The sequence below is a fragment of the Artemia sp. Qi Xiang Cuo genome, chromosome 3, assembly GCF_049724085.1.
Source record: "Artemia sp. Qi Xiang Cuo chromosome 3, ASM4972408v1, whole genome shotgun sequence".
Lineage (NCBI taxonomy): Eukaryota > Metazoa > Arthropoda > Branchiopoda > Anostraca > Artemiidae > Artemia > Artemia sp. Qi Xiang Cuo.
In genome coordinates, this window is record NC_142796.1 from 21,362,639 (window position 1) to 21,387,402 (window position 24,764).

General features: G+C 34.2%; 1 protein-coding gene across 1 annotated transcript in view; it reads left to right on the plus strand.

Annotated features, from left to right (window-relative positions):
* The window catches only part of Upf2 (UPF2 regulator of nonsense mediated mRNA decay), a 258,047-nt gene that overhangs the window by 128,739 nt on the left and 104,544 nt on the right, over positions 1-24,764 (plus strand). The window contains exon 13 of the mRNA XM_089085931.1: positions 16,959-17,117. Coding sequence (XP_088942057.1) covers positions 16,959-17,117 — 159 coding nt within the window. The remainder of the gene's footprint in view (positions 1-16,958; positions 17,118-24,764) is intronic.

The window sequence follows — 24,764 nt, forward strand, 5'->3', positions numbered from 1 at the left end:
ATCCTTTTCACCCACAACTTTACTTTACAGATTTTGAATGCCCCAACACCTAGCAATACTTTTCCAAAGGCATTTCAGTACCAGTTCCTTTCTTAATGTCCCTCATAAAACCATTTTACAAGTTGAAGTACCCATCATTTTCACCACAACTTTACTTTACAACTTTTTTCTTAATGTCCCTCCTAAACCCATTTTACAAGTTGAAGTACCCAACTTTTTCACCCAGAACTATACTTCTCAGCTTTTTGAATGCCCCAACACCAAGCAATACTTTTCAAAAGACATTTCGGAACAAGTTCTTTTCTTAATCTCCCTCCGAAACCCATTTTACAAGTTAAGGTACCCATCCTTCTCACCACAACTTTACTTTACAACTTTTGTGCACGTCACAATATCATGCAAGTTTCCACTTCAGTTCAGATTTTTCTCAAAGAGATGAAAAAATTTTAAATACTGTTCCAAATTTTTCATAGAAGATAGCAAGTTCAAGTTATTTTCTGAATTTTATTAAACAACTTACAGTTCAATTCTAATTTCTCCAAAGAAAATAAAAATCCTCCACTTCAGTACTTAATTTCACAGACACAAGGAAATTTAAAGTTCTATTTGAAATTTTTCCATAGAAGGTAGAAAAACCTATAACATAGTTGCGAATATTTTCTCGGACGATGAAATTTTCTACTTCAATTTTAAACTTTCTCAACGAAGTGAAGAAAAGTTCAAGTTCTAGTCATCATGCACGATTCCACTTCAGTTCAAATTTTTCTCAAAGAGATGAAAAAATTTAAAATACTGTTCCAAATTTTTCATAGAAGATAGAAAGTTCAAGTTATCTTCTGAATTTAATAAAGAACTTACTGTTCAATTCTAATTTCTCCAAAGAAAATAAAAATCTTCCACTTCAGTTCTGAATTTCACAAAGACACAAGGAAATTTAAAGTTCTATTTAAAATGTCTCAATGAAGTGAAGAAAAGTTCAAGCTCTCTTCTGAATTTTCTCAATGAAAAAGAAATTAGTTTTTGATCAATTCTATTTTTCCTAATCATATAAAAAGGTTCCACTTCAGTGCAGATGTATCCCCAAAGACATAAATTTTAAATTCTCCTCCAAATTTTATGTAGAAGATAGAAAAAGTTACACATTGATCGTGGATATTTCACTATGAAGATAAGGAGCTAATTTTCTCATTGATGTGAAGAGAAGTTCAAGTTCTTTTCCTAACTATCCATATGAAAAGAAATAAGTTACAGATCAATTCTATTTTTCAAGAAAAAAAAGATTTTCCACTTCAGTTCAGATTTTTCTCAAAGAGATGAAAGAATTTAAAATACTGTTCCAAATTTTTCATAGAAGATAGAAAGTTCAAGTTATCTTCTGAATTTTATTAAAGAACTTACAGTTCAATTCTAATTTCTCCAAAGAAAATAAAAATCTTCCACTTCAGTTCTTAATTTCACAAAGACACAAGGAAATTTAAAGTTCTATTTAAAATTTCTCAATGAAGTGAAGAAAAGTTCAAGCTCTTCTGAATTTTTGTCAATGAAAAAGAAATTAGTTATTGATCAATTCTATTTTTCCTAATAATATAAAAAGGTTCCACTTCAGTTCAGATGTTTCCCCAAAGACATAAATTTTTAATTCTCCTCCAAATTTTTTGTAGAAGATAGAAAAAGTTACACATTGATCCTAAATATTTCACTATGAAAATAAAGAGCTAATTTTCTCATCGATGTGAAGAAAAGTTCAAATTCTTTTCCTAACTATACATCTGAAAAGAAATAAGTTACAGATCAATTCTATTTTTCAAGAAAAAATAAAAATTTCCCACTTCAGTTCAGATTTTTCTCAAAGAGATGAAAAAATTTAAAATACTGTTCCAAATTTTTCATAGAAGATAGAAAGTTCAAGATATCTTCTGAATTTTATTAAAGAACTTACAATTCAATTCTAATTTCTCCAAAGAAAATAAAAATCTTCCACTTCAGTTCTTAATTTCACAAAGACACAAGGAAATTGAAATTTCTATTTGAAATTTTTCCATAGAAGATAGAAAAACCTATACCATAGTTGTGAATATTTTCCCGGAAGATAAAAATTTCTACTTCAATTTTAAATTTTCTCAACGAAGTGAAAAAAAGTTCAAGTTCTAGTCATCATGCAAGATTCCACACCAGTTCAGATTTTTCTCAAAGAGATGAAAAAATTTAAAATACTGTTCCAAATTTTTCATAGAAGATAGAAAGTTCAAGTTATCTTCTGAATTTTATTAAAGAACTTACAGTTCAACTCTAATTTCTCCAAAGAAAATAAAAATCTTCCACTTCAGTTCTTAATTTCACAAATACACAAGGAAATTTAAAGTTGTATTTGAAATTTCTCAATGAGGTGAAGAAAAGTTCAAGCTCTCTTCTGAATTTTCTCAATGAAAAAGAAATTAGTTTTTGATCAATTCTATTTTTCTTAATAATGTAAAAAGGTTCCATTTCAGTTCAGATGTTTCCCCAAAGACATAAATCTTAAATTCTCCTCCAAATTTTTTGTAGAAGATAGAAAAAGTCACACATTGATCGTGAATATTTCACTATGAAGATAAGGAGCTAATTTTGTCATTGATGTGAAGAAAAGTTCAAGTTCTTTTCCTAACTATCCATATGAAAAGAAATAAGTTACAGATCAATTCTATTTTTCAAGAAAAAATAAAATTTTCCACTTCAGTTCAGATTTTTCTCAAAGAGATGAAAAAATTTAAAATTACTGTTCTAAATTTTTAATAGAAGATAGAAAAAGTTATAAATTGATCATGAAAAGTTAACTCAATTCTGAAATTTATTAAAGAACTTACTGTTCAATTCTAATTTCTCCAGAGAAAAATAAAAATCTTCCACTTCAGTTCTTAATTTCACAAAGACACAAAGAAATTTAAAGTTTTCTTCTGAATTTTCTTAGAGAAAAGAAAAAAGTTATAGTTCAATTCTAATTTTTTTCGAAGAAAATTCCCAATAAGATCTCAACTACTATTTGTCCCATAGTTCAAATATATCTCTTTGTCAGCATTCAAGGCAACAATGACTTTATCATGTAATCACACTTTCTTTGAATAATTCATTTTCACGTATTTTTGTTTAAATATGGTGTAGGTGTTTATCCCTCCAATGCTAAAAAATTACTGATTTAACACACGCAATAAACTAGATAGTCTCGATAACCTACCATGGAGTACCACTGGGAAAGCCGCTTCCAATGTAAGAGCAACCATAGACTACGTTTGCTACACCCGCAAGCATGCAGAGTGAGAGAGAAATACAAAGTCGACCTGGGGGGATTTTCCGGTGAGTATGGTTAGGTTAGGTTAGATTAGGTTAGACTAGATTAAGTTAGGTTAGGTTAAGTCAGGTTAGGTAAGTTAGGTTAGGTTAGCTAAGTTAGATTAGGTTAGCTAGTAAACATCTCTCCATGTTTAAGTTAGATTAGGTTAGGTTAAGGCTAGATTAAGTTATGTTAGGTTAGGTTAAGTTAGGTTAGGTTAGGTTAGCCAACGTACGCGCGTACGTAGGCTAACCTAACCTAACTTAACCTAACATAACATAACTTAATCTAGCCTTAACCTAACCTAACCTAACTTAAACATGGAGAGATGTTTACTAGCTAACCTAATCTAACTTAGCTAACCTAACTTACCTAACCTGACTTAACCTAACCTAATCTAACCTAACTTAATCTAGTCTAACCTAATCTAACCTAACCTAACCATAATTGCCGGACAATCCCCCCAGGTCGACTTCGTGTTCCTCTCTCACTATGCATGCGTGCGGGTGTAGCAAACGTAGTCTATGGTTGCTCTTACATTGGAAGCGGCTTTCCCAGTGGTACTCCATGGTAGGTTATTGAGACTATCTAGTTTATTGCGTTTGTTAAATCAGTAATTTTTTACCATTGGAGGGATAAACACCTACACCATATTTAAAAAAAAAGACGTGAAAATGAATTATTCGAAGAAAGTGTGTGCACATGATAAAGTCAATGTTGCCTTGAATACTGACAAAGAGATATATTTGAACTATGGGACAAGTAGTAGTGGAAATCTTATTGGGAATGTGCGCTTACGTTGTCATGACATTGAGGAGTTAAATTCCTTTGGAGTAGTCAAGATTTTTCATCGTTCAAAGGGTGGATATGTGAAAGTATCATTTCCAGAAAAGTTAGTGCTCAAAGAGAATGCCAACTTAAAAATAATAGTTGATGAAGAAGGGCAACTTCTAGTTTATGGCTCAGGTAACAGGTTAGACGTTGATAAGTTTTATTGGCATAAATCCGGTGTTAGCAGTCAAATGAAATCAGAAAGGAAAAGGATGGCCTACTGCTGCAACAAGATTAAAAAGAATATCTTGACAACATACCAAAACTGTTGCCTCTTTAAAAGTAAAGAGATAATAGACAGTGAAATTGCTGTTAAAATAAAAAGAGCATTGGCAGACAATGTTAATAATGTAAAATAATGTCTATAGCATATTTTTATGTTGTTACTACATGTTGTTACTTCAAAAAAAATATTTTACGCATTACTTTGTTATATGTTTGTTATTAAAGGAAATGTTAACATGTTACGCATTGAGAACGTTTGTTAAAATATTAGAGATTTTTTATTTTATGTGAAAAAAAATTAGAATTTACATATAAAATTTTTACTTTATCTGATAAAATTAAGAAGAGAACTTGAAATTTATTTGTTCCTTTGTTAAATTAATACCCGTAGCGTAAGATTTTTATTTTTCTCTGGACTGTAAGTTCTTTAATAAAATTCAGACTTGAGTTAACTTTTCATGATCAATGTATAACTTTTTCTATCTTCTATGAAAAATTTAGAACAGTAATTTTAAATTTTTCCATCTCTTTGAGAAAAATCTGAACAGAAGAGGAAAATTTTTATTTTTTCTTGAGAAATAGAATTGATCTGTAACCTGTTTATTTTCATATGGATAATTAAGAAAAGAACTTGAACTTTTCTTCACATCAATGAGAAAATTAGCTCCTTATCTTCATAGTGAAATATTCACGATCAATGTGTAACTTTTTCTATCTTCTACAAAAATTTGGAGAATTTAAAATTTATATCTTTGGGGAAACATCTGAACTGAAGTGGAACCTTTTTATATTATTAGGAAAAATAGAATTGATCAAAAACTAATTTCTTTTTCATTGAGAATATTCAGAAGAGAGCTTGAACTTTTCTTCACTTCATTGAGAAATTTCAAATAGAACTTTAAATTTCCTTGTGTCTTTGTGAAATAAGGAACTGAAGTGGAAGATTTTTATTTTCTTTGGAGAAATTAGAATTGAACTGTAAGTTCTTAAATAAAATTCAGAAGATAACTTGAACTTTCTATCTTCTATGAAAAATTTGGAACAGTATTTTAAATTTTTTCATCTCTTTGAGAAAAATCTGAACTGAAGTGGAATCTTTTATGATGACTAAAACTTGAACTTTTCTTCACTTCATTGAGAAAATTTAAAATTGAAGTAGAAATTTTTATCTTCCGGGAAAATATTCACAACTATGGTATAGATTTTTCTATCTTCTACGGAAATATTTCAAATAGAACTTTAAATTTCCTTGTGTCTTTGTGAAATTAAGAACTGAAGTGGAAGATTTTTATTTTCTTTGGAGAAATTAGAATTGAACTGTTAGTTCTTTAATAAAATTCAGAAGATAACATGAACTTTTTATCTTCTATGAAAAATTAGGAACAGTATTTAAAATTTTTCATCTATTTGAGAAAAATTTGAATTGAAATGGAAAGTTGCATGATATTGTGGCATTCACGAAAGTTGTAAAGTAAAGTTGGGGTGAAAAGTATAGGGACATCAACTTGTAAAATGGGTTTAGGAGGGAGATAAAGAAAAGAAATTGTTCTGAAATGCCTTTTGAAAAGTATTTCTTGGTGTTGGAGCATTCAAAAAGCTGTGAAGTATAGTTCTGGGTGAAAAAGTTGGGTACTTCAACTTGTAAAATGGGTTTAGGAGGGACATTAAGAAAAAAGTTGTAAAGTAAAGTAGTGGTGAAAATGATGGGTACTTCAACTTGTAAAATGGTTTTATGAGGGACATTAAGAAAGGAACTGGTTCTGAAATGCCTTTGGAAAAGTATTGCTATGTGTTGGGGCATTCAAAAGCTGTAAAGTAAAGTTGTGGTTGAAAAGAATGGGTACTTCAACTTGTAAAATGGGCTTAGGACGGTCACTAAGAAAAGACCTTGTTCTGAAATGTCTTTTGAAAAGTATTGCTTGGTGTTTGGGCATTCAAGAGCTGTAAAGTATAGTTGGTGGTGAAAAGGATGGGTACTTAAATTTGTAAAATGGGTTTAGGAGGGACATTAAGAAAATAACTTGCTCTTAAATGTCTTTTGAAAAGTATTGCTTGGTGTTGGAGCATTCAAAAAGCTGTAAAGTAAAGTTGTGGGTGAAAAGGAAGGGTACTTCAACTTGTAAAATGGGTTTAGGAAGGACATTATGAAAAGAACTTGTTCTGAAATGCCCTTTGAAAAGTATTGCTTTGTGGTGCATTCAAAAAGCTGTAAAGTAAAGTTGTGTGTGAAAAAGATGGGTACTTCAACTTGTAAAATGGGTTTAGAATCGACATTATGAAAAGAACTTGTTCTGAAATGCCCTTTGAAAAGTATTGCTTGGTGTTGGAGCATTCAAAAAGCAGTATAGTAAAGTTGGGGGTGAAAAGGATTGGTACTTTAATTTTTAAAATGGGTTTAGGAAGGACATTAAGAAAAGAAGTTGCTCTGAAATGCCTTTTGAAAGGTATTTCTTGGTGTTGAGGCATCCAAAGCTGTAAAGTAAAGTTGTGAGTGAAAATGATGGATGCTTCAACTTGTAAAATTGGTTTAGGAGGGACATTAAGAAAGTAACTTGCTCTGAAAAACCTTTTGAAAGGTATTGCTTGGTGTTGATATATCCAAAAAGCTGTAAAGTAAAGTTGTGGGTGAAAAGGATGGGTACTTCAACTTGTAAAATTGGTTTAGGAGGGACTTTAAGAAAGGAACTTTCTCTGAAATGCCTTTTGTAAAGTACTGCTTGGTGTTGAGGTATCCAAAAAGCTGTAAAGTATATCTGGAAAACTTAGGCTGTTTACATTAACTTGTAGGCTAAAAGAATATAATTTGATGATCCTTTCAATGTTTTATTTCCAAAAATGTTAGTCTACTTGCCACCATTCTAAATGTATCCAGACCCTACCTTCCGATTTCGATTGGTACCCCTAGGCTAAATAGTAGACTTGATTCTAGAACTGTTGCTATAAAGCAAAAACCCATCGAGTTAGTGATGTTTTTATTTTGTCCAGGATATGTCCAGTTAAGAAGAAGGTTGATGGGGATGTACATTGCAAAGTATATCTGGAAAACTTAGGCTGTTTACATTAACTTGTTGGCTAAAAGAATATAATTTGATGGTCCTTTCAATGTTTTATTTCCAAAAATGTTAGTCTAATTGCCACCATTCTAAATGTACCCAGACCCTACCTTCAGATTTCGATTGGTACCCCTAGGCTAAATAGTAGACTTGATTCTAGAACTGTTGCTATAAAGCAAAAACCCATAGAGTCAGTGATTTTTTTCTATTTTGTCCAGGATATGTCCAGTTAAAAAGAAGGTTGGTGGTGATGTACATTGCATAGTATATCTGGAAAACTTAGGCTGTTTACATTAACTTGTTGGCTAAAAGAATATAATTTGATGTTCCTTTCAATGTTTTATTTCCAAAAATGTTAGTCTAATTGCCACCATTCTAAATGTACCCAGACCCTACCTTCAGATTTCGATTGGTACCCCTAGGCTAAATAGTAGACTTGATTCTAGAACTGTTACTATAAAGCAAAAACCCATAGAGTCAGTGATTTTTTTCTTTATTTTGTCCAGGATATGTCCAGTTAAGAAGAAGGTTGATGGTGATGTACATTGCAAAGTATATCTGGAAAACTTAGGCTGTTTACATTAACTTATAGGCTAAAAGAATATAATTTGATGTTCCTTTCAATGTTTTATTTCCAAAAATGTTAGTCTAATTGCCACCATTCTAAATGGTGATGTACATTGCAAAGTATATATGGAAATTTTAGGCTGTTTACATTAACTTACAGGCTAAAAGAATATAATTTGATGTTCCTTTCAATGTTTTATTTCCAAAAATGTTAGTTTAATTGCCACCATTATAAATGTACCCAGACCCTACCTTCAGATTTCGATTGGTACTCGTAGGCTAAATAGTAGACTTGATTCTAGAACTGTTGCTATAAAGCAAAAACCCATAGAGTCAGTGATTTTTTTTTTATTTTGTCCAGGATATGTCCAGTTAAGAAAAAGGTTGATGGTGATGTACATTGCAAAGTATATCTAGAAAACTTAGGCTGTTTACATTAACTTGTTGGCTAAATGAATCTAATTTGATGATCCTTTCCATGTTTTATTTTCAAAAAATGTTAGTATAATTGTTGCCTTTATTATTTTACCTTAAATTTAAATTCTTATATCGGTAGGTGAACCTATGAGGAAGAGTATACTTGATTATAGAACTGTAGATATCAAGTAAAAACCCATAGAGACAGAGATTTTTTGTTATTTTGTCCAGGATATGTCCAGTTAAGAAGAAGGTTGATGGTGATGTACATTTCAAAGTATATCTAGAAAACTTAGGCTGTTTACATTAACTTGTAGGCTAAAAGAATATGATTTGATGTTCCTTTTAATGTTTTATTTCCAAAAATGTTAGTCTAATTGCCACCATTCTAAATGTACCCAGACCCTACCTTCAGATTTCGATTGGTACCCCTAGGCTAAATAGTAGACTTGATTCTAGAACTGTTGCTATAAAGCAAAAACCCTCAGAGTCTGTGATTTTTTTTATTTTGTCCAGGATATGTCCAGTTAAGAAGAAGGTAGATGGTGATGTACATTGCAAATTATATCTGTAAAATTTAGGCTGTTTACATTAACTTGTAGTCTAAAAGAATATAATTTGATGTTCCTTTCAATGTTTTATTTCCAAAAATGTTAGTCTAATTGCCACCATTCTAAATGTACCCAGACCCTACCTTCAGATTTCGATTGGTACCCCTAGGTTAAATAGAAGACTTGATTCTAGAACTGTTGCTATAAAGCAAAAACCCATAGAGTCAGTGATTTTTTTTTTATTTTGTCCAGGATATGTCCAGTTAAGAAGAAGGTTGATGGTGATGTACATTGCTAAGTATATCTGGAAAACGTAGGCTGTTTATATTAACTTATAGGCTAAAAGAATATAATTTGATGTTACTTTCAATATTTTATTTCCGAAAATGTTAGTCTAATTGCCACAATTCTAATTTTACCAAGACCCTACCTTCAGATTTCGATAAGAAAGTAACTTGTTCTGAAAAGATATAATCAAGCCCTAAAAAAGCATTTAAAAAATGGGGCTCAGGGGCCTTTGGGGATCCGGGGGCCCTTTGGGATCCCGGGGGACCTTTGAGGACCGGGGGCTTCCTTCGGGGTTGGGGTGGGGTATGAGGGCTCTTTGGGGTTGGGGTAGAGGACCTCACGACACTGTTCAAATGGAACTTGTGTATTATAACGACCACAGAGTTTCACCCTCAAATTCTCTTCTAAAACCTTTTCTAAAATCATCTTTTAAAATGTCTCTAACTGTTTCGCCGAAATAATTCCCTAAAATGTCTAAAACGGTTTCTTCCAAATAACCCCTAAACGTAATTTCTGCGTGTTCCTTTTGTTTTTGGCATCCCTGTGCTGTCACATTTCAAATTACTAAGAAACCCTTTCGTGAATCAATAATTCCCCTTAGAAAGAACAAATTAATTCCCCTTTCTTGACAAATCAATCAACCATGACATCATCTGTCAGACATTAAAAAACTTCGCCCAGAAACAATTCTCCAGGAATAGACCCAAGACATTAATAAACTTCGCCCCGGAAACAATTCTACTGGTCGAACTCCAAAGATATTAATACACTTTGCCTCGATTATGTAATCAATTTCTCGGGAATTCTCTCCCTTCGATTACGCAATCATTCATCGACCTTTGGAAATTTAGGTCATTGACCGATTATGCAATCATTCTCCCTGGGGATTCCATGCCCTTATTTGGTGTAGTGACAGAGTTAGACTAAATTGTAGAATGCAGCAGGGGTGCCCGTCACAAGTCAATAAGGCCCTTCTACTATTAAGTCATCCTAAAAGACATAGTTATAATATTTTCGACCATGCTGAACAAAATGGCTATCTCGAAATTTTGATCGGGTGACTTTAGAAAAATATGAGCGTGGGAGGGGGCCTAGTTGTCCTCCATTTTTTTGGTCACTTAAAAAGGGCACTAGAACTTTTAATTTCCTTTCGAATGAGCCCTCCCATGATATTCTAGGAACACTTTGATCGATACGATCACCCCTGGTAAAAAAACAGCAAAAAAAAACAACAACAAATAAACACGCATCCGTGATCTTTCTTCTGGCAAAAAAATGCAAAATTCCACATTTTTGGAGATAGGAGCTTGAAACCTCTACAGTAGGGTTCTCTGATACGCTGAATATGAGGGTGTGATTTTCATTAAGGTTCTATAACTTTTAGGGGGTCTTTCCCCCTTTTTTCGAAAATCAGCCAAATTTTCTCAGGCGCGTAACTTTTGATAGGTAAAATTAAACTTAAGGTAAGATGAAACTTATATATTTAAAATCAGAATTAAAGTCTGATTCTTTTGATGTATCTATTGGTATCAAAATTCCGTTTTTTAGAGTTTCGGTTACCATTGAGCCGGGTCGCTCCTTACTTACAGTTCGTTAATACGAACTGTTTGAAAAAAAAAAAATCTGTTCCTCTACTTTTTCTTTTGCAAAATAATCAATCAAATTTTAATTGCAGATTTTGAGTATAGAGGTTCATCCTAAGGTTGCAAAAAATGTAGAGAACAACCATTGTCGACAGTAACCGAAACTTTAATAATCAGAATTGTAAACAATATATACATTAAAAGATCTACTTTTATTTAAATCCCATACTTGTAAAATATACAAAACTATCCTAATGTTTTGGTCTTCATCTGCTTTAAAGACCCGGGGCAACAAGGGCTACTTTCCAAGCTTTCGGACAAGATACAGCAGTGAAGACTTTCTATATTAATGGAGTAGGGTTGACTAAGTAAAAAGCTATATGTTTCCCATGTGTCATTATTTTTTCCCGGCCACTTTGTGTAGAAGGAATAAAAATGATTATAATTTATTGTAAACCCGAATACAAAATTTAGGACAAGTGTGGAGCACTGAAATAAAAAATTAAATCAAATGATTTCTATAGATACAGCAAAAATAACATACTACAACAAGGCGCAATTATTATCATTCAAATTTCAAGGAGGAATATCAACTGTATGTTAAAGGGCACGATTAGGTTCTTTTCTATCGACCTTTTTTCTTAATAATAAAAAAAAAGGATCATCAACTTGGTACTTTTTCAAAGCAAATGTGTTTCGTAGATACAAAATAGTAGAAATAGAAACTTTAGGTTTTTGCAAAGGCCTGAACGAATACGAAACTTGTTTGCGTTTGAAAGCCAGTGCCATCATGGGCCATCAATGCCATTACTTAGGAGTGCCACTGCTGGGATCAAACGAGCTAAAATATGTTTGTTAAAATTAAACTTAAGTGCTACCATGAAGCGCAACGCAAGCGCAGACTAGAAATAACTTGGCCAACCACGAGGAGCCTTGAGTTTCTCAAACCACCTCCATAGGTGACACTGAATTTTTTTCCAGTGGAAAACCTTTTTTTGTCAATCTTAGCGAATAATATGTTTGGGGTGATGTTTAAGATGTCGAAGACGGTTCAAAAGCAAGAAATTCAGTTTTGGCTGGATTGACCCTCAGGCCGATATTCGCGTGACCCTTGAGTGGAAAATTAATATTGATTTATAGGTCAAAGAGCAAGGTTTCAGTGAAAAGTACATCGTTGGCAAACACAGTAGGCTGTAGTTTATACCATCCACGGAAAACTGTCTATAAATATCGAGTTGCGCTAGATGCTGACATATTGGACAGTATCGGGCTCAAAACCGAAATTCAAAATTCCAGTGCCCTTTCTAATGGCTAAAATAGATTATAGGGCATGTAGTCTTTCCCATTCTTACGCCTATTTTATCCCAGGCTCTACTGTTAACTCCCATGACATCTGCTAGTATTCTGAAATAATCATTTCATTCCTAAAAAAAATCCCTAAAAATATACATCCTGGGGGAACACAACACATGCAGCCTTAAAGGCAAAGACCCCAAATTACACAATAGGTTTATTCTGCACATGAACAATTTTTCAGTTTATAATATATATATAGCTTTGTTTGTAGGCTGTATTTTGTGTTACTATGGCCTGCAGGCTTTTTGCAATAAATTTTACCTTATTTATCTGTAACATAATATAAAATATGACATATAATAATGCTTCTAACATATGTATATGAATATGTTTGTTGCAATTTTTATTTTTATTTTTTTATTGGAAATGCTAATTTGGCTTGTAATGGTCATTTTAAAGTAAAGGCGCATCATATCTGGTTTTTTTTTCACAGTATTTGACTCTAACACGCATAACGTGAAAAAGATTTGAAAAATGAAACTTAGGATGCACAAATAATGTTGGTTTTCTTTCCTTTATTCGTGGTAAAGTGCGACGCCTTTGTTCTGCAGTTTTTGACCCAGATACAAATTACTTGAAATCAATCGAACAAAAAACAAAAAATTGTATGAATGGAATTTCTTTTTTTTTTCTTGAATTGGTTTGTCAATTAAAGGAATTTCTGACATGTAAAGTCAAATAAAATGCGACGAAAAAATATTGTGGGTATACACAAACCCTTTCTCTTTCTTTCTTGAAAACCTAGTTTTAATAAGTTCATTTTGAGTATATGGTTAAAGTATTATCTCCTTGTCAGAAAATCTTAACATCATCTGGCACATCTGCTTTCTTTTTAATTCCTTTTGGCGGCAGATGTTTTGAATCTGAAGTTCAACTTATTGCCTCTTTTGTGAATTAAATTTTGGTGAAATGAGCCTATTCCAATGATGCAGACGCCTCTTCATTTTTCGCCAGAAGTTTCCTATAATTGATTATTTGGAAAACAAGTGAAACATCTTACAAGGGTCTATGTAAGAATTAAATGAAGAAAGTGGCTGTCTTAAATTTGCTTTCTCCTATAATCATGTGGTTCTCACGAGAGTGACGGGCAAGTGAGGGTTAGCCTCCTTCTTAAGCAAGTGGAAGTAAAAGAGATAGCTCAGCTAAAATTTATTTTGAAACATAATCGGTCTTCATCCGCGGCACCCCCTACTTAGACAGTAAAGTTTAAAGTTGTCGGTATGTGATTGTCACTTGTTTAAACTTGTTTTAAAAATACTGGTATTAATTAGTATTGTAGATGTCCTATGGTTTTATCCAGTAAAGTTGTGACATGCTTTAGCTTTCATAAGAGGACGAACAGCCACTATTAATCAACTCGAGTTGATCAACTCAAGACTATTACTATTCTCGATCTGTGCTGCTCCAGAATATTTACTGTGTAATTGTTTTTATGTAGCTTGTTAATAATTTTAGGTTCCTTTTAATTTATAATTCAAAATTAATTAACGTTTTGATGTTTCTTTTTCTCTTCTGTGCTCCCTCGTTGTGTATTGTTTCTATTGTTTGATGGGTTAGAAATAAATAAATAAGATGTAATTTAAAAAGGTAAATGGAAAATAAGAGACAAATAGATTTGTTTATTAGAACTGAAAAATAAAAATAGATAAATAAATTTATTTATAAGAATAATAAATAGTTATCTTATTTACGAAAATAAATAGATCGATTAATCGTACATTCTCCTATGCTCCCTCGACTTTCACGATGGTGATAATTGACTCCTGTACTAAATTAAAGTAAAATAATTGAAGACTTAAAAAGTATTAACATTGTTACAATGGTTACATGGGTTGGAAATAAATAAAATGCAATTTAAAAAGGTAAATATGAACTAACAGATCAATAAATTTATTTATTAAAGCTGAAAAATAAAAATAAATATACCTATAAGAATAATAAATAATTATCTTTTTTACGAAAACAAATCGGTCGATTTATCGTACATTCTCCTGTGCTCCCTTATCTTTCACGATGATAATAATCGACTCCTGTACTAAATTAAAGTAAAATAATTGAAGACTTAAAAAGTATCTAACGGAGACAGAAAAAAATGGTCACATATATGGAATGAGTGCATTCCAGCAATCCATAATTGCTTTTTTTCCATGGGAACAACGTTTGAAGAAAATTGTATGAAATAAGCCTATTCCAGTAATCCAGGTGACTCATTTAATACAATTTAGCTTTGTTTTCTTTTCTTCTTTGTTTGCTGTAGCTCTTGTGGGCCCATCTGACGGGTTTTCTACTGTTCTGCAGAGTTTTGAAAATTACAATGCTAATTGTTTATGAGCTAATTGTAAATGATTAAGCTAATTGTTTTATATGATTAAAAATTCGATTGTCTCATTAGTTTGGCTAAAAACGGCTCCTCAGGTTAAAGAATTTCTGAAAAGCAATTAATTTAAGTTACTTCCCATTTAGTGATTTAATTGATCTAATACATCCGGCATATCCTCATGGGGAGGGTATTTAATTTCCTGGGTAAATGTGATAAATTATGATTAAATTTGAAGGTATTCGTCATCTTTTTTTTTATTTTGAACAATCTATGTCTCCTTTATTGGCCTCTTGAGTAAGGAGGTTACACGGGACAGGTTACGGAGATTGCAACATTTCTCTCTCTAAGAAAAAGTATTTTTAAGAAACATCATTTTGGGCGGATAAAATCATATGGTAAACTTTCTTGACGTTTTATTCATCGTCAAGAGATTGTGATCCTTGTTTTATTTATATATTCACCCCCTGGCTCTAACTACAGTTTCCAATATAATTTATCTTGTTGATGTTAAGAAAGATACGCTTCAAGATACTATTCCTTTTTTCCTCGCTTTTTAATAATGGACTTCTTGTGCTCAGATCTTCCTTCTCTCTTCTTCTTCTTCCTTGCTAGGCTTTCTCTTCATCACCCGACAACATTTTGCACTGGAGCAATCAGTTCGAATGTTAAGTCGGGTTGACCCTTATTAACTAGTGTATTAGTGGAACCTTTGCCTTACTAAAATCTGAGTAGGCACAACTCAGTCTTGAGTTAAATTGCGTTAAGTTCGAAGTTGTTTTCTTCTACTTGTGGCAAAAGCTTCCAGGGGATATTTCTCTTAGAAATGTAACGATGAAGCCAGTTGATCACATCACTTATCTCGGCATGTTTATTGGATCTTCCATTTGACATACTCGACAACTTTTAATAGCTGCCATCCATCGGCTGGTTGGGATTTTCTAAGTATCTTATGTTACAAATAAGCTGCATTTCATTCATAGTCTCTTTTTTTGGAGCATTTTAACTTAGTAACTCTACCACACTACTTTTATGTTGTACCAGGAAGGTTTTTTGGATAAATCTGGACACAGTGAAAGCTGAAATTTTTTTTCGTTTTCTGAGCATAGTTTATAATTCCCTTCTTAAACCCGTAGTGTGATGATCATATTATTTTTGTAGAAAAGTAAGAATCCAAACTGTAAGAAAATAATGAAGAATTTTCTATAGACATAATAAAATAAAATATTGATATTGATAAAATTGATGAATAAAATATTGATATTGAAACTAACCGAACCTGTTTACAAGGATTTTTACAATATAAACAAGGATCTGTTTACAGTGCCCATTTGTCCTGGCTAAACCGTCCAAAGTATTTGGTACTTCCCAGTACACTCTTAATCTTTCTATTTCTGGAAAGCTTTATCAGTGTTGTCGATACTGCTTGTTTTATTAATATTTACTATAAGGGTTCTTTGTAATTAGCTTACCGTAGACCTTAGTTCCTAACTCGTTTACATTTATTTGTGCTACAGTGTACTATGTTGTAAGTTAATAGTTATAAATTGGGATATTGATATCAGTTGGTCATTCAGCAAATTTCGACATCATATTCTCATCTCATTCTCATAGTTAGAATACGCTAACTATTAGTAATAATGGTGCTAGGCTAATTCTCCCTTAAAAATCCCCAACCCTCTCCTGGAAGATTCCCCCCCCCAATAAGAAGGGAGGTATCACCCTGCAGTACCCTTATTCAGACTTAGTCTAAATGGAGGGAGATGAGAGATTAATTACTACGCCCTCCCTCCATACCCCTTCCTATATTTATCTGAAGGGTCATGTATATTTGGACAATTTGAGCATTGAAGTCCGCTCTATTAGACATATAGTATCCCCCACCCGCCTACAGGATAACAGACCGCCCCTCCTTCATAATAGCCGATGTATAATTGTACACTTTTCTCCCTTCTTTTTATTTGTCTTAATTTCTATTTGGCTGCTCAGTTTTACATTTTGGATCGAATTTTCTAGGGAAAATTGTCGGTGGGGGGAATTTCTGGAGGTTATTTTCTGGGGGGGGGGGGTATATCCTGGGTGGGAATAAGCCGAACCCAAACAATAACATGATCTATGGTGCGAGTTGTGTTTTTTTCTTTGCTTCGTCGTTTGTTTTTGTCATGTGTTTATAGGCGAGTACTTATGAGACTTGATATCGTGTTTTTTGACACTAAAGGATTACTGTAATCAATGCTAATCATAGATATATTAAGTTTACAGGGACATCCAGCTAAGTGGTAATTTACGACTCAATTTCTCCTTTTATGGGATCAAAAGATTCTGGTAATCAAAACTAGTGTGGTTCTATAGCTGTTGATTTATCCATCCCTGAAGTTCTTTAGCAGAAAAGACAAAAGTTCTGAAAAGTGTCTATAACATCTACTGTGTACTGAAGTATAGCAAGCTATTTTCTTTTTATAGGAGGGCATTGTCATTCAAATAATAGATTCTGTACTGGAAGACATAAGACTTGGAATTGAAACAAATATCCCCAAATTAAATCAAAGAAGGATTGCAACAGCCAAGTTTTTAGCTGAGTTGTACAACTATCGGCTGATTGACAGTGGGGTAGTTTTTAAGGTATTCTTCTTTATATTTATTTGTATCTTATTTGGAGGGGGGGGGGCATATTTATATCTTGGAAAAGACAGCTATTCTCAACTTGAAGACACAAAAGTGCGACTACTTTGAAATTTAAACGGGATTTGCTACTGTTGTATGTTTAAGATTTGTATTCCCGGAGATAAAAGGTGTGTCTTGTGCTAAAAGAAAGGTAATGAAAAGATTTCGTTTGTGAATCTCCATCCACTGGTTACATTTCCTGAGATATATTTAGTTCATGGGGGACCGATTCACGGGAGTTCAGAAGATCGGCCGAGGTTGGGTCGAAAATTTTTTCTGTCAGTGATATCAGATTGGACACATTTGAGCCATTCTGGCCTGTATATGACTTGGTTATTTGTTGAATTCTTCAAATCAGCATATTTTCCCATCGCCGTTTTTTTTTTTAATTGTTCCTTTGGGGAATTTTGGCTAGAAAAATGGTAACTTCGGCACATTTTCGATTTTATAGCCTTGCTATCTGGTTTGAGCATGTTTAACTCAAGGATATTGTAAGATAATTTAATAAAATGACTAGAGTTCTTAATAAAACATGTGACACAAGAACGAGGTTAAAACACACATGAATGATTTTCTGAAAGAAGGACTCGGTTCTTTACCCATAGCATTGCTGCAAGATGGGGTGCATTTACACCGTTTAAACGTTTTTTGTGACGGCTATGCGTTGAATTGGGATTAAAGAGTTTTTTTTAAAAAAGAATTCCGTTAAGAATTGCACCTTTAATGGATTTTTTTTAGAAAAATTGTGTTTTCAGAACATTTTCGATTTTATGGCTGTACTGTCTTATACCAGATATCTAGCAACACTAGTTTTAGTACCTCTAGTCCAAAGACCTTATAAGATAATTTAATAAAAGACTAAAGTTTTAATAAAAAACGTGACCCAAGAACTAGATTAAAACAATGGAACGATTCCTAAGAAAAAACAAGACTCCGTTCATTATCCAAAGCGTTATTGTAAGTATTTGCGCAGTTTGGACGCTTTTTCTCGGCGGAGGCTTTGCATTGAATTAGAACTAGAGCACTGTTAGAAAATAACACAGTTAAAAATTGCACCTTTGGCTGAGTTTTGCAACAAAAAAGGTGTCTTCGCCGCATCTTCGATTTTATTGCTGCGCTACCTTAGACTTCGCGTCTGGTATCACTGGTTTCCGTTCGCCTAAGGCCATCTAAGGGTATTTTATTGCCAATATAACAATTAAAGCCAGGCTATTAACCTAAATACTGTGATTTTTAAGACTTGCTCTTGTTTAAATTCGCTAAAATGACTATTCCTGTGAAAGCCCTTGAATTTTTTTTTGTTTTCTGGGAAATTGCGAAAATACCAAATGTGGCCTAATATTTAGGCACAAATACTTTTAAGCACTATGCCTTTAAAGTACCAAGGACACCAAAATGAAAACATATGTAGCCCTCTTAATCTATTTTAGATCTATTCATACCTGAAAATCCGGGTTTCCTACGAGTTCTTGTTTAGCTGCTAAAAGCATTTTTAGTTAGAATAAATTCGCAAAACAGTGTTGTCAATAATAAAATAATCATAAACTGTAGAACTGAAAAACTTTAGCGGAAACTATTTCCTATGAATCCGACAATGTTTTTCATTTGTGAAAATTCAAATTTACAAAATCTGTTGATTGTTATATATATTAGTGAAAATACATTTTGTGAAAAAATATGACCTCAAGTTCAGAAAGTGACTATTCCGATGTGTCAGAAAATATTTTTGATAATGACCAAGCACAAGATGGTATGCAAGATACCATTTCAGGATACTTATTCCAGCTAGACGCCGACGCCGCACCGGCGGATCGACCGACCGCCGCCGACGAGAGGCCCGGTCGAACGCTGGCGAAGTGTCGTAACGCCGCCACCTACAGAGGTGGCGGCGTTTGCTCGACTTTAAATTAATTTGCGGCAATTCTTTATTGCCTCAACCGCAAAGTCGGAGCTTTTCCTTCTCGTGTGGTTTAGTATTTCGATTTTCCTGATTAGAAATCAAGCAGGGCTTGCACTATCCCCGAATTTTTGGGTATTTCCCCGAAAATCTATGCGTCACCCCGAAAAAAAAATTTGGTTCCCCAAATCCCCGAAAATCACGCATTCACGGTGCCACCCCTAGCGATTTATCACCAGTGACTTTCCCTGCCAAATATTACTTTGCATACCATAATTCTTCACTAATTTTTTTTTCATTAATTTTCATCTCTTTTGTTACTTTGCATAAAAAAGTGACAGATGCAATATGTAATTGCCAATATTGTAATATACACAGTTCTTCATATGCTGACAAAAAACAGGATCGTCTTTATGAAATGAGTTTAAATCATTTCGAATGCATTTTCCCAATCACTATTTCTTACATCGTTTGTAGTCAAAAATTTTATTTTCAAGTTGAATCCCAAAAAAAATCTTCCGTTGTGACAAAATTTAGTTATAGACTAAGCTATGTACAAGGTTTGGGAATTAAAGATTGAACTGGAAGTTACCTCAAATTATTGCCTATAGGCGGGGGGGGATAGGGGGCTATCATTTTTAAATGATAGTACATCATTTTTTTTTGAAAGCGGGGATGCCAAAAAGGTAATTATTTTTTTTCATTTAAAGTGGAGACAGAAGAAAATGATATCAAATTCCCTGGGAAACCATTGAAATATTTTGATAGACCCTGGGCCCCCCATTGGGACTTGTTCAAGTTCTTGGGTATTTTGCGATTTCTCATCGGCTACTGGCTTGATTTGGCTTTTGTGTGTGCTCCCTTTTAATTAGATTTTTTGGATCTTATTGAATGCCAAGGCGAATCCATGACTCAGTTTTCCAATAGTTTGAGGTATATCTGCATAATTTCGACATTTTTGTTGATGTCTTTGTACCTCTTTACTCATACCCTCAATTTTTTTCAAGCAACACTAAGCTTTTTAACGTTATTTCGCGTGTTTGTTTGAACCATATAGTTACCTAGTTAATTATTAAGTAACTTATTTTTCTAATGAAAACTGAGACGGTATCCTATCAATGTGCTATCCAGCGGAGGGGGGGGAAGGGAAGTATTACATTTAAATGATAAAATCACGAAATTTTTTCTATTGAAAGCAGGGATCCCAAAAAGTTTTTTTTTTTTAATTTAAAGCAGAGACGGCATTTTATCAAGGTGGTATCCAGAGGGGGGGGAGGGTAGTGAGAAATAATATTTAAATCATAATACCTCGAATTTTTTTTTTGAAAGCAGGGGTGCCAATAAGTTAAATATTTTTTTTATTTAAAGCACAGACAGTATCCTATCAGAGGGGTATAGGGAGCTATTATATTTAAGTGATAGTACCTTGATTTTTTTTTTATCGAAAGCAGAGATGCCAAAAAGTTGAAAAGTTGACAAAAATTAACAAGATTTTCGTGAGTTATACTTGATACAGCCCTTGCATGGTTTTATCGCCCAAAGGGAAAGGGGCATATGCGTCCAACCCGTTTTTTTTTCTTATTGATGAAACGGGTTTAATTTGAAAACATTCATTCATAAGTACCAGGCAGATTCACACTAAAACGAATTGGTGTAACGAAAGCGATATCGACATCCCCTCCTAACGTTGTGCTCGAGTGACAATGGCACGCTTGGCCCAGTACCCAAGTTACATTAAAAAGGCCAGGTCTTAATGAAAGCTTTCAATTTGGGTGGTTCAAGGAGGAGTCTTATGACCTCAGGTTACTAGATGTCGCAACGTTTTCACGTATCTACAGTGGTTTAAAAAATTCGATCACTCCACAAATGATTACCAAAAATATGTACAAATATAACAAATGTAACACTTATATTGGAATATTATCCAAAAGAGCAAAAAAAAAAACAATCAATATCAAACTCGCCCATTTCAACTGTTTTAAGGTAATAGGCGAAGGGCATTATGAAAAAATTAGGCTTCTAAGTTCAAAGCTATATTCAAAGTTTTTACCCAGATAACTGACGAATTTTGTGGTACGGTATTTGAAGTTTTGTATGCAATAATGCTCAATGGAAAAAACTACTAATTTTGATAATTATTTATGTTAAGAATACATAGCTAATAGATAATTCAACTGCTCGTATTATGCAAGGGTTTTGAAACGCCACAGGCATTTCGTTTCTACTAGATTTCTACTTTTCTTGATGAATAACGACCAGTTTCCAGCCAGCAACTTGTGAATTTTTGAACTCATGAATAGACTCGAATCTGTTGTAAATTTAAGCTGTGAATTGAGAAAGACTGATGAAAACATTAATGTTTGTGGTCAACATTGATCGCGCTGATGGCGCGCCGTCGACCTCTTACCAGCGGTGCGCCGCCGACATCTTACCGGCGGCGCGACGTGCAGTTTTTTACCCCGCCACCACCGGTCTTCCTTCATCGTCGCAGCGCCGGGGTCTAGTTCCAGCCTCTTGTGACACCCAAAGTAGCTTCTCTTGTTGTCCAAGATCATAGCACAATTCCCGAGGAGCCGAGAAGTTCATTTGAAGATTCATCATCATGGTATGCAATAGAATAAAAAAATGCTTCATTTCATGTAGATTAGCCTATGCCTAGCCTATAGAAATGTAGGTAACCAAGGCCTATTTCACAATTAGGTTCATTAGCTTACAAAGGAAAGGCTATAGTTTTAGAACACCTTTGTATTAGTTTTGTGCTATCACCCTTTATAAAGAAACATTATAAGATTCTTTAGACTAGGGCACTTCAAAAGAGATAAATTTTCTGATTAGCCTAATTTAATATTAAGATGGTCTAGCCTAAAAAATAGACACACGTATAGTCAGAATTTTATTGTGAATCCATATATAGCTAAATTTATCAAGACCCCCCCCCCTCCCTCCCTCCATACTGCTGAAAAATATACCCTGAATTATAAATAAACACCATATTTTTGGTACATAGCCTAGACGGCAGTTTTCAACAAATTTTAGCGTTTCATCACAAGTCAAAATAATGAGTATTTTTCATGCTCTTGTATAATTAAATAATCACTTGACAGGGACTATTAATTTTGAGCCCTGGAGGGTCTAGAAGGCTCAGAACAGCCCATAAAAACCTAGTAACCTTATGCTCAAAAAATTGCTTCTTTAAATAACTGGCTAGGGAGAAAAATAGGTTATTTGTAGCTGACTAATGATTGAAGCTGACTTAGGCTTTTTATTTCCATATTAGGGGGGGGGGGGTAAAGTATAGGCTGGGGGTATCAACTTCAAAGTCTATTAACTATAGCAATTTATTTATTATGAAGTAACTAAGTAAGAGTCTTTTATTCAGGCTCCTCACTAAACAAAATATAACCCAGTTGTGCTGATGATTTGTATCTAGTAATTATGTCAGTGATTCCAATTCCCAAATGTAAATGGGGCAAAAATAACCAGTTAGCCATGATAAAATAAAAAGTAGCAAAATAGAAATAAGAAGGTATTTTTCAAAGTCTAACTGAGGCAACTGCTCCCCCCTCAGATAATTGGCACCCCAAAGTTATGTGGTCTAATTCCGAATTAGAATAAACAGTGTACATTGGCAAGTACAAACAATACAATAATATATTGTATATGATTCATAATACAATGATATATATTACATAATGACAATGACAGATAATGATCTAATAGTATTGCTTCATTTTATCAACATCTGTCACTCAGAGGAGCACTGACAGACATCCTAGAAACAGCAAGACTGGGCCACCCCCTCTCAGAGTCGGATAACGTGCAAGGCCAAAGGTGCCTATCCGTGAAGCTGTGCAAGGACTGTGAAGAAACCTGAAGAAAGCAATCGAAAATCTTGAAGGGTGCACCAAATCTGTAAAGATCCACTGACAACCATGTCCGACAAAGCGTCTATGTGAATCCAGATCTCACGCCAATGCAAAGAACTGAACAAGCTGCTAGACGCCATGCAAAGAGATCACAGTCCTCTGACAACCAACCAGATGCAGGCTCTTTAGCTGCTGGTCAACGCTATCCCAGCCCACGTCGTAAGTGACATGGCGTAGGCCGCAGGTTCCAGAAAAAGGCCTTGACTGGAATTAAATGTCTTTATTTTAATTCTGATTCTCTGCTAAACAAGATGGACGAAGTGAGACATATTGTAAGTGCTGAAAATCCCCATATAGTTGGAATAGCTGAGGTGAAACCAAAAAATAGCAGATACCTGCCTACACTCCCAGAGCTACATATTCCAAATTACAAGGTCCTAGAGAGAAACATTGAACAGCAAACTGGAAGGGGAATTCTCTGCTATTACAGACAGGACGTCCAAGCTACCCCAGTAAGTCCCAGAGGAAATGAATTATCCCAAGAAAGTATCTGGTTAAAAATAACAGCAGCTGATGGAGTAAATATGAAACTCGGAATCTACTACAGAAGCCCCAATAGCAGTCTTGAAAATGACTCGCACTTGCTTACAGAAATTACTGAGATCTGGAGTCAAAATTTATCAAATGTAGTCATCGTGGGCGATTTCAACCTACCGAAAATCAACTGGTCTAGACAGCACATGCAATCGCACAACCCAACATCACCCGAGGCGAAATTCTTAGAAGTGGGGAATAACTCTCTGATCTTAGAACCCACCCGAACCAGAGGTACGGATAGACCAAGTATATTGGATATGCTACTGACAAACGATTCAGAACTGATATAGGACATCTGCCTACTAGCACCGGTGGGAAAGTCTGATCACCGTATAGTAGGCTTCCAGGTTTTGGCTAATGGCAGCAAAGACAAAAAACACCAAGAATAAATTACAACAGAGCAGACTTTGCTGCGATTCGCAATGACCTCAGCACAGTGGATTAGGGAAAAGAGTTCAGCTCGACTGAAAGCTGTGAGGAAATGTACTCCATATTCCTCTCCGTCATGTCTCAGGCTGAGGAAAAACACATACCAGTTGCTAAAAATTATAAAAGACCAGCCCTACCACATGCTGTTTTGGTCCTCATTAAGAAAAAGCAAGCCTGTTGGAAAAATTATTTAGCTGACCAGTCGAGCCCTCTCAAAGCAAGAGCCTACAGAAGGCTACGAAATGAGGTGAGGCGACAAACCAGGCAAGCAGCTAGCATGCGAGACCAAACCTTTCAGAATCTATCAAGACAAACCCCAGAATGTTTTGGAACCACATAAATTCTAAACGCATTGCGAAGCCAGATATTCCAAGCTTAAAAAACCCTACGAAAGGACTCCTGATTGAAAGATCTGCAGAAAAAGCAGATTTACTAAACACGTATTTCACTATCGTTTTCACCCAGGGACCTATTCAGACATCACTACCAACCCTCTAAACCATAGTCTCTGACCAAACACCCAGGGTCAAGATAGACCTACAGGTGGTCCTTAAGAAACTCAAAGAGCTAGGGATAAGCAAATCGCCAGGTCCGGACGGACTTCATCCTAGAGTGTTAAAAGAAACAACAATTCTAATTGCAGAGCCCCTACTGATGACTTTTCAAAAATCCTTACAGTCGAATGAACTCCCTAGTATCTGAAAAAAGGCAACGGTGATACCATTGCACAAAAAGGAAAACCGCCAAGATCCTCTAAACTACCGCCCAATCAGTCTAACCTGCATAACCTGCAAAATACTGGAATCTATCATATCT